This window comes from Etheostoma spectabile, chromosome 8 (genome assembly GCF_008692095.1).
Source record: "Etheostoma spectabile isolate EspeVRDwgs_2016 chromosome 8, UIUC_Espe_1.0, whole genome shotgun sequence".
NCBI classification, from domain to species: domain Eukaryota; kingdom Metazoa; phylum Chordata; class Actinopteri; order Perciformes; family Percidae; genus Etheostoma; species Etheostoma spectabile.
The window spans coordinates 26,885,361-26,896,477 of record NC_045740.1 but is presented as its reverse complement, the minus strand read 5'-3'; the positions used below and the strand labels follow the sequence as shown (position 1 = coordinate 26,896,477).

General features: G+C 41.5%; 1 protein-coding gene across 5 annotated transcripts in view; it reads left to right on the top strand.

The window, feature by feature from the left end:
* The window catches only part of ckap5 (cytoskeleton associated protein 5), a 55,253-nt gene that overhangs the window by 31,414 nt on the left and 12,722 nt on the right, over positions 1-11,117 (top strand). For 4 of the 5 annotated variants that reach the window (XM_032523272.1, XM_032523270.1, XM_032523273.1 and 1 more), the window contains exons 21-33: positions 1,502-1,676; positions 3,726-3,839; positions 4,274-4,402; positions 4,567-4,761; positions 4,903-5,029; positions 5,580-5,662; positions 6,117-6,221; positions 6,933-7,055; positions 8,941-9,090; positions 9,180-9,383; positions 9,470-9,605; positions 9,734-9,927; positions 10,017-10,189. In XM_032523272.1, the coding sequence (XP_032379163.1) occupies positions 1,502-1,676; positions 3,726-3,839; positions 4,274-4,402; positions 4,567-4,761; positions 4,903-5,029; positions 5,580-5,662; positions 6,117-6,221; positions 6,933-7,055; positions 8,941-9,090; positions 9,180-9,383; positions 9,470-9,605; positions 9,734-9,927; positions 10,017-10,189 (1,908 nt within the window). The remainder of the gene's footprint in view (positions 1-1,501; positions 1,677-3,725; positions 3,840-4,273; positions 4,403-4,566; positions 4,762-4,902; positions 5,030-5,579; positions 5,663-6,116; positions 6,222-6,932; positions 7,056-8,940; positions 9,091-9,179; positions 9,384-9,469; positions 9,606-9,733; positions 9,928-10,016; positions 10,190-11,117) is intronic. The other variant, XM_032523274.1, reaches the window with a different exon arrangement.

Sequence of the window (11,117 nt, the reverse complement as noted above, 5' to 3'; positions counted from 1 at the left end):
CTGAGACTAAAGTTTTGATTATCAAGAGGCTGAAGACCAGATCCACTGCAGACACCTTTAATGTGTCTCAGCGTCAAGTACAGAGGATTAAAAAAACATTTGAAGAAACTGGGATTGTTTTTTGAACAAGCCCAGGTCAGGCAGACCCCGCAAGACAACTGCCGAGGACCGTTTGTTGGCTCGAAAATCCAAGGCCAGCCCATTTTCCACTGCAGCAGAGCTCCACCAGACCTGGTCCCCTGAAGTCCCTGTGTCAACCAGAACGTTTGTCGGATTCTGTCTCGAAATGGCCTCCATGGTCAATCAGTGCCCAAGCCAGCACTAAACAAAAGACAATTGAAAAACCGTGTGGTATTTGCCAAGGCCCACAGCCTGCTAAAAGGATGGATGCTGGCGAAGTGGAAGAAAGTGGATTTTTCAGATGAATCTTCTGTTGAATTACACAAAAGTTGCCTGCAAATATTGCAGGAGACTACTTGAGCCCGCATGGATCCAAGATTCACCCAGAAAACAGTGGAAATTTGGTGGCGGAAAAATCATGGTCGGGGGTTCATCCAGTAGGGGGTGTGCAAGAGATCTGCAGCGCGAGTGCCAATGTCAAGATGCATCGACATACTCTCAAAACAGCTTTAGCACCTCTTATATTCCCAACATAAAGAGGCCAAATTCTGCAGCAGGATGTTGCTCTCCGCATACTTCTCATCTCCACTTCAAAGTTCCTCAAGGCGAAGAAGATCAAGATGTCCAGGATGGCCGGCCCAGTCACCAGACATGAACATCATTGAGCAGATGTGGGGTAGGATGAAAAGGAAGCATGGAAGACCAAACCAAAGAAAATTGATGAACTCTGGGAGGCATGCGAGACTGCTTTCCTAGCTATTCCTGATGACTTCATCAATACATTTGTAGAATCCTTGCCAAACCGCATGGATGCAGTCCTTCAAGCTCATGGAAGTCATACAAGATATTAAATTTGAATCTCACAGCACAACTATTAATTTGCGACATATTTAGTATTTGTAGGAATTTGTCAATTTATGTATGGGCAAAAAAACTTTGTCTCGCCAAAATTTGACCTTTCCGTTTGTTTAAATAATAACTTTTTAAGTGACTAATTATTTCAGTGCATTGAACATGATTTGGGGGTTTTAGCTTTTCATATGAGTCTTTCTTACACCAATTGATTAATTAAAAGTCAGGTAATAGCAAGGTGTTTCTACAAAATAGATAAGCGACAAGACTTTGTCAGGGACTGTATACTACCCACCGGTGTATTATATATATTATATATATTATATATATATATATATATATATAATATATATATATATATTATATATATATATATATATATATAATATATATTATATATAATATATTATATAGTACAGTTTTACTCAAGTTGGAAGACAGTTTAATTCACGGTTTGTTACATTCACTCTGAAATATAGTACCTGTTTTCACTCCCTCTTGTTTGTCTCTCTTCCCTCCTGTCTTTAAGGGACAAGATTACATCTGATCTGGTGTCTAAAATTGGGGATAAGAACTGGAAAATCAGGAAGGAGGGTCTGGACGAGGCTGCAGCCATCATCTCAGAGGCCAAATTCATCACAGCCAACATCGGAGACCTGCCTATGGCCCTGAAAGGACGACTCGGCGACTCCAACAAGATCCTGGTTAGTAAGAGTGCAGAGGCCTGTTCTACGAAGCAAGATTAACAGCTGACTGTATTCAGCAGTTCCCTAAAGTCCAGTTTCTGCAATTCAGACTGTTGCTTTACAACATCATGTGACCCTATATGCAGTATAATGTACTTACCAGTTGCGTGTATTTTGGTGTTTTTACTTTTTTAAATCTTTTACAGCAGAGTCACCCACAATGAGGGTTTAAGGCCCAGTTATCAGCTTTTTACTTTTTGAATTGCTCTGTCCTTACCCTGCTGTGTGGCGATGAGTTGCAATCCCGGTCATCAGATGGCTGTCCAGAGTCCTGCAGCAGAGGAACAAATCTGTTATCCAGTTGCACACCAAGTTGTTGGGAGGCCTTTTGTTGCTAATTTTCCCTTTTGCAGCTGTCCACGGCTGTGTCCTACTAGGTACAGGGGTTGAAGAGGCGCTCTGCCTGGATGATAATGCAGGCCAGCCGGTCATATCACAAATCTCAGGGCGCTGTGCCCTGCCCGTTAGTCGTCCTCCCATTTCCCAGGAAAATGATTTACTCTTAGGCTTCGCACCAGAAGAGTTCCAAGGAGGACTACCACTTGTTGATTTATTACCCGTTCCACTGCCCTCCTGTTTATTTGTAGTCTTGTTGGTTCTAATTAGCTGTGTGTTAGCATGCTTTTGTCCATTGTTTTGGGTCCATGGTAAAGTGGTGTCATTTCCACAAGATCCATTCACTTCTAATCGGTGAACCTTGGTTTCCAGAAGTGCAATCTTCTGAAGGAGTTTTTAGTAGTCATCCACCGAGAAAGGAGGCATCCTGCTGCTAATTAGCTTTAGCTACAGTCACTGTAGGACAGGCTTGAGCTATTGGTAGGCCACGCTAACGCAGAAAAATGTTAAAATATGGCAATAGCCTACTATGTCTACAAAAAATGTAAAGTCCAGTGATTTTATAAGTATCCAAGAGCCGCTGCTCATAGTTACTCCCAGAGGACAAGCAAAATTATCAGCAAAAATATGCAAGCAGAAGGAGGAGCATGCAGCAAAGCGTCTGCACTGTAAGAAGCAGGAACTTCTTCCACAAGTTTGGCAAACAAAAAAAATTATTATATATAAAATTATCTTTTCATGACATTTCGCAAACAGAGGTACGTTAGACGCTAGATTCCTGAGCTAAACTTGTTTGGTAAGCTATCTGGGTACATTTTCAGGTGCCTGATCAAATTAGATGTGGTTGAGCCAGAATCCTTTATCTTGATACCACATATTTTGCATTCAGTGCTTCTTTTGTTTGGGCCTTGTTGTTTGAAGTTTTGAAAGCCAAAGCTTCTTATGAACGGCACAGCTGCCGGTGCCGTTGACATATTGTCCGCTGTCACATCTGGCAGCGCGCAAGAGATCGTAACGTATTACGTAGGTGGGTTGCGCAGGTAGGTGAGTAACATTTGGATCATCAGACGTTTCCTAAAAATAAACACTGTTCACGACTCCTGTCTGAGTTGAGTCTGAACTCTTTTGGGGATAAGTCTTAAGTCAAGACGGAAGTCAGTGTGTGTAAGTGCGGCTCAGGTCCAAATCTCAAACTCGAGTCCCCATCTCGGGCTAGTACATCGCTATTCAACGGCTATCACTGCAACTTAAAAGACTTTTAACCAGCACAGTTTTGTTTAACATGAAACATTATATGTAGCCAGTTGCAGTGAAAGGCCTAAATTCAACATGTTGTCACTTCCATTTCACTTTAATTTGGTTGACTCTTTTTACTACCATATACTAGTTTTTGCTTTATTTAATCCTATTTGAAATGATTTTTGCTTTATTTAATCCTATTTGAAATGATTTTGCTATACATAAATGCTACATGGTCAAATCGTCAAATTTTAGAGAACAGCGAAGTTGAAAGTATCAAAATAGCAGCGTTCTGAATTGGCAACTCAAAATTGGAGCAAAGCCAAAGTGATGTTAGTGGTTCTACTTTAAAGAAGGAATTAAGAACTTCTTTTCACAGTGATAGGATATTAAAATGTAATTAAAAATGACCATTATGTTTGTGCTTTCCAGGTCCAGCAGGCCCTGACTCTCCTTCAACAGCTGTCTACAGCCATGGGACCTGGACTCAAGCAACATGTTAAAGCACTTGGAATCCCTATTGTCACTGTACTGGGAGACAGCAAGGTACTGGACACATACACTCACATCAGAAACACAAACACCCACAGTAACACACACGTTTTTCCATGTTCAACAGCAATGGCAATGTAGTGTCTGCATCAAGCCGCTACCACCGAAATGAGCCCCTATAAACACCTTTTGAATTTTTTTACATATTTAATACTTGTCTCCAATCATTTCATAAAGTTACATTAATCACTTTATAAGTATACGGCACAGGTAGAGCATAAAGATACAGGCTAAATCGGAAGGACGATGCCCATCTTAAAAAGTGTAAAAACTGTTGTGATGTACATTTTGAAAATGTACATACTGTATATGATGAAAGCGTACAATAAATCTGAAGAGGTGAGAGAAGATGGAAGCGTGTTGCTCTTGAGACACTGTCTCGTTCCTGACTGTGGTTATGATGGACATGCCTCTCTGTTCCTCTGCAGCCTAATGTAAGGGCGGCTGCCATGACCACTCTCCAGGCCTGGGTGGAGCAGACTGGGATGAAGGAGTGGCTGGAAGGAGAAGACCTGTCAGAGGAGCTCAAAAAAGAGAATCCTTTCTTAAGACAGGAGGTACACGGAGATACATATACTCATCACTGTCTTGTTTGTGGTGGAAAATGTGGCATTCCGCTGATTCAAAAAAGAGCCATACGCATTCCTGAGCAAAATCATAAAACACACAAATGTAAATCAGAGACACCTGTTTTTCCGTAATACTCTCTCTTCATGCACAGCTCCTAGGCTGGTTAGCAGAGAAGCTGCCAACCCTGAGGACAGTCCCTGGGGACCTGATGCTGTGTGTCCCTCATCTCTACGCCTGTCTGGAGGACAGAAACGGAGATGTGAGGAAGAAAGCTCAGGATGCCCTGCCTACCTTCATGATGCACCTGGGCTACGACAAGATGGAAAAGGCAGCTGGGAAACTCAAAGTACTGAACTGATTTTATATTGTGTTTTGCTAGCAAAGAGCACATACATTTTAAGAGACATTTTCAGTGCCTGACCCCAGGCAGTGATTCATAGCTGTCTTGTCCGCAATAATTAATGTCTCTCTCACCATCTACCTGCAGGCTGCCTCTAAGGATCAGGTGTTGGCTATGTTGGAAAAGGCCAGAGCTGTGATGCCAGCTAAACCTGCTGCTCCGGCCAAATCTGGAGGGGGAAAAGGCTCTGCAGAGCGAAGCAGAGCTGCTTCAGGTTTGTTTTCCTTTACAATGATTGATTTTTAGACAAATTTATTAAAACCACTCTTTCACATTAAGACAGATGTGCTACTGTGTGGTAGTTTTACAGATAATATACAGTAGGGCTGGGTCTGATAGCTAATGAAATTTTGGATTTGGTTCAGATTTTGCAGAATAACTGTATTCGCTAAACTTCAACAAAACCCATCCTTTAATCTGACCTGGCTATTTTTAATTTGAAAAGATCAATGCACAAAACATTCAGGTTAAATTTGCAAGTTTCTTATATTCAGCTGCTGGTGACTGACCGTAGCTTTATTCATGGCTCCTTTTGTTCACATGGGCAAACCTCTGAACACCAAATTGCTCCACTAGTGTGTGACTGTGTGTGAATAGGTGAATAAGAGCTAAGCTTATAAATGCAGCCATTTACAATGCAAAGAATAATGCAAATACAGTAAGTGCAATGTTGAATGTATTAATAGTCACCTCAGTAATTATTTGAATAAATTGTATTCATACACTTGAGAATATTTGACAAATGCATCTCATCTTCTCTGTAGCCTCCAGGCAGCCAGCTAGTGAGGACTTTGTTGACAATAAACCTGAAGCTAAGAAGGTCCGGGGAGGAGCGGCCGGAAAGAAGGTATTTCTTTCTGGATCAACATCTGTTTTTTGTTTTTTTGCAGAGTGCACACAGGAACAGAGACATTTTGATATTGTTACTATATGTACTGCCTAATAAATCTTTTAATGACTGTCTAGCCAAAGTAGAACTGGATTTAGGGTGCAATCAGACCACGTTTTGCTCCCCATTTACTTGAAAATGAATGAAAGGAGAGAGACTTACTCAGTTTTGGATACAAGTCCAGTCTGACCCCACCAGTTTAATTTTTACACTTAAGAGTATATTTACCTTATTGTTTTGTGTAGTCACACATTCACCATTTGCACTTCCATTGATGTCACTCCTGTAAGGGGTTGTGCATATCAGGCATGAACATTTGATATTATTTCCTTCTTTTTTTTGTCTATGCACACCATTTGGTCATCTCATGACCGTGAAATTAAAATATAATGTGGTTTTTCTACTCAACCAGCCTCCCTCCCCTCCCGAAGAACCTGCCCCTTCCTCCAAGGACAAGGACAGTAATGCTAGTAAAAAGCTCCCCAGCAAAGGGAAGGCTGCTGCTAGCAGTCAACAGGTAGATGTGTTGCAGGTGTCCTTGTAATTATACTTAATCCAGAATGTCTTTACACTTTTACATGCTGCTACTTATTAAAGCCAGCTGTGGGCTCTAGAGTCCACAAGTAGTGCAGCCGTGGTCAGGGTTTCTCAGTGGACACTTGTTAGCCTGGCAGATGTTAAACCCTGTCCAGCTTCTCTCTGCCTTGACCCAGTCGGATCTTAACTCAGTCTAATCCTTTGTCTCTCTAATCACTAATACTGTCACTGAACATGTACAACTGTTTAAGCAATGCACATGGGCATGCAGTTGTTCCGTTTTTAGGCTTTTAACATTTAAAAATGTGCTGACATGTCAAAAGGTGCTGTACATGCATGCTCACAGAAATGAAGCACAAACCGAGAGGTTACTTGAAGGTTTCCACTGCATAAATGTGTGTTTCTAAATGTGTCTCATGTTGGGGAATGATGTCACATCAGTGTTTCTGCACTCTGTTTTGTGTGTTAACCTGCACTGAGATCTTTTCAGCATAACACTCATTTGTCTCCAGTTTCTACTCTCTCTGTCACCTGCACACACCTATTATTTTTATTATTATGATTTTATCCAAATCAGACCTAAAAAGGCCATGAATAAACATCATTACACACAATCCTAAGTACACATCCACGGCCAGAGCACATTGGTTCACTCACTCTCCCTCACACTGTGATGTTGCCTCCCTCTCAGGGTGCAGCTGGTAAGAAGCCTGCAGCCAAAAGCCAGAAGGATGATGAAGATAGGTCCGGGCCAATCTTCATCCTCATTGCCAATGCTAAAGAACAGAGGATCAAGGAGGAGAAGCAACTGAAGGTATTTGACTGGCTGAAGAACATGTCAGGGTGATGATCCCAGGTGCTGAGTGCAGCAGCAGTTACATACTATATGTCTGAGAGGTTAACTGGAACTGGAGGAGACATGCTTTGCTCCTTTGGGTATTAGCTTATTGTTAATGGTCTAAAATAGTTTTTATACAGTGCTAAGGAAAATACTGATAAAATTAAACTACATAAGTCTCTGGCCACAGCTCGCATTACCATACTTACTGCTGGTATTCAACCAACTCTGTTACCACAGTAATGTTGGTGGCTTGTGTAAATTATCTCTTTCCATCTATTTATCTATCTTACCAGTGCTCAGACCTCCATACTCGCAGGCCAGCAGAGCAACCACCAAATGACGCGTTTAACACAAAACACGCCATTGCTGCTGGCCCTTGGGCCTGTTGCTTACAGGCTGCACTTCCGTATACGGACACAAAGAGTATGAAAGTGGATCGAGAGAGACAGCTGCCTCTCTCTTTCTCAATCTCCGACCGAACCTAAAATAAAATGTAAAACTAGACAGTGCTGATCTAAACAAATATGTAATATTGCTTGCCTAAAATGCTTTCCAAAACATATTTTAATTTACTGTTTGCCTGAAATAGGATAAGTTGTAAACAGGAAGTGGGCGCCATATTGTTTCCTTTATTGCAAAATTGGAGGCTGCTACTGCATTAGCTATTTTCAATTCCTTTCAATTTTATTTATATAGCGCTAAATCACAACAACAGTTATCTCATTGCGCTTTTCATAAAAGAGCAGGTCTAGACCGTACTCCGTGATGTTATTTACAGAAACCCAACGGTTCCCACCAAGAGCAAGCACTAGGCAACAGAGGCAAGGAAAAACTCCCTTTAAGAGGCAGAAGCCTTGAGCAGAACCATGGATCAGGGTGGGCGGTCATCTGCCTCGACCGGTTGGGGCGTGAGAGAAAGAGACAGAGAGAGGCACAGACAGAGACAGACATGGAGAATTGTAGCAGAGAGTGTCGAGCAGGAACATGGAGGAGGCACTCCGTTACACTCCAACCACAGATCCAGAGCCAGAAACACCTGCAGGAAGCGATAGGAGGCGAGAGGGTGTTTTTAGGAGTTTGGTGTGAGGCAGGTGCTGTGCAGCTGTAACTGGTGGCGGTGGCCATTAATAATATATTTTTCATAATTGTTGGTAAGGTGTATTGAAGTGAAAACAATCTGTAATGTTGGGTGTTATTAAAACACAACAAATCTATCAATTAACAAGAAAACAGGAACCCCAAGTATACCGCAAATTCCCATACCAGTGTGGATTTGACAATAGGCGTCCTAAGCTGGGAACTTGGTCGACTTACTAAATATATCATATTTTAATTTTTTTAATCATAAAATTATCAACTGGCGCGATAAACACATCACAGAAGGCTGCGACTTATCGCAAAAGACACACTTTTTATGTGGTAGCTGAAACAATGTCAGCAGAAAACTGCTGACATTTTTAGTGCTGCCTTTTATAATCAATTTGATGTTCAATTTGTTCAAGAAAAGAAAGTTGGAAATGTATTTGATTTTAAACCGATACAAATATAACCTATTGATAAGATTGTGCCTCCATGCATTGGAGCATATAAGACAATAAAGGGACATATGCAATACTGCGTGAAATGATTTGTTTTAAATTCAACAAGCAGTTTGTTGTTTTTTAACAGAATACTGAAAGCAGTAGAATGGAGTACACTTTAATGACTGTTTATTTATCTCAAGTAATATTGTTATCTAATATTTAACGTCATGGCATTTTGCACATTTTCCTCATATCGTGCAGCCCTATTGTCTATCATGCAAACCCCCCCACCTAAATACTGTTGACCTAAATTTGACTACATGTTTCTTTTGTAGATTTTGAAATGGAACTTCACCACCCCTCGTGATGAATATTTGGAGCAGCTGAAAACTCAGATGTCCACCTGCTTTGCTAAGTGGCTGCAGGATGAGCTCTTTCACTTTGACTTCCAGAGACACGTCAAGGCTATAGGAGTCATGATTGAGGTAGTGGTTGGTCTAAAACTTGAAATTGCGTATTAGGAGTAGGCTTGTTTAGTTATCAAAAAGTCTGACATGTGTTTTGTGTTTGACAGCGGTTGGAGAGTGAGAGCGACGCCACCATTGGCTGCCTGGATCTGATTCTGAAGTGGTTCACCCTGCGGTTCTTTGACACCAACACCACAGTCCTGATGAAGGTGTTGGAGTATCTAAAGCTCCTGTTTGCCATGCTGAACAGAGAGAACTACCATTTGACTGAGTACGAGGCCAACTCCTTTGTCCCCTACCTCATACTCAAGGTGAGCGTGCATTACACTCTGAAGGATAAAAGAAGACCACTGTAAAACTTATTTTTGCTCACAGTTTCTCCTTGTCTCTTCTTCAGGTTGGAGAGCCAAAGGATGTGGTTCGCAAAGATGTTCGGGCCATACTGACCATGCTGTGTAAAGTTTACCCAGCATCCAAGGTCTTCCCCTTCCTCATGGATGGAACCAAGTCCAAGAACTCAAAACAGAGAGCAGGTAGGTATCTACAGACAGCGAGCCAACTGTCATAAGCTGCTCCAATCTCTGTCCAAACCGTATTGGAAGACAATTATTGTTGTGTTGTTGGTAAACATTGTTTCTGTGGTTTCCTCCTCTTTCCTCAGAATGTCTGGAGGAGTTGGGTTGTTTGATAGAGGGTTATGGAATGAATGTATGTCAGCCAACTCCAGCTAAATCTCTGAAGGAGATTGCCGTTCACATCGGTGACAGAGACACGTCTGTCCGCAACGCTGCACTGAACACTGTGGTGGCTGTCTACAACGTCTGTGGGGACCAAGTCTACAAACTCATAGGAAATGTAAGATTGCCATACTTTGTAAGGTGTCATAAGCCTGGATCCCAAAACATATTCTGTAGAATTTTAACATTATTCCCCAAACTTTTTAGTTGTCAGAGAAAGACATGAGCATGCTGGAGGAGAGAATCAAGCGTTCAGCCAAGAAGACTGTTGCAGCTCCTGCCAAGCCGAGTGCGACAGAGAGGTCTCAGAAAGAGCACCCAACTAACCCCAACGCTACTTTCCTCCGCAAGCCTATACAGGACGACCCCAACAAACTCAAGTAGGTCCCCTGTGACTCAGGGCTGCTGGGTATCTTAACCTTAGCTGAATGAAAACTTGTGAATAAGCCAATAATACTTGCTCATCACAATGTGTAATATTGAAGAACTAAAATTCAGTGCATGTGCAACACGTTCATTTCCAAAGAAAATTGTTGAAAATATGTCAGTTGAATTCTAAATGGATGTAATAGATCAAAATAATTAATTCAAAGTACGAGGCAGGGTTTCAGTTATCCAGTTTTTGCCCTTTCTTGACCAGGAACGTCTGTTGAAGTCCGACATATTTACATCTCTTTGTTTGTTTTTTAAGAGTTTTTTTTATTTAATTTTATTTAAGAATAGTCCTATACCAAACAGAAATTATTGGATTTCAAGTCGGAGTATTCAGCTTGTTGGGTCATGGCTGTCTGTGGTAGGTTGGCTTGAAAAGCTCCTGGCCGGGGTGAAGGTAGTTGCAACTCTGCCACTGAGATTTACAGCACTCCTCCCCCTGGGCCTCGCGCCCCCCGGGGCCGTGGACTTGGTACGACCCTTCTCCCTGCAGTCCTCTTTATTTATAGCGTTAATATGCATGCAGGCCAATAATGGACTTTTTTCATATGGACGATTACACACAGTAGCCTAATTTTTAGTTTCGTAATGGTACTTTAAGTTCTGGAACTTATTTGCTTTTGTCACGTTTTTATTGTGATGCATTTTGTAAAAGACGGATGTTCTGTCAACACATTTAGCCACATTTAAAGTGACAAAATTGTTTCTCCAAACAGTTATAGCCGGTCAGATGACTGGTTAGAACTGTTGTTATAGTGCCGGTTATAACAGTGCTGGTTATAACTGTTACAGTGCCTTTTTTTTTTTTTATAAAAGATATTGAATCTTCTACACTCCTTTTTCATGTTTACAGTGGCTTGAATAAGTTTACACACC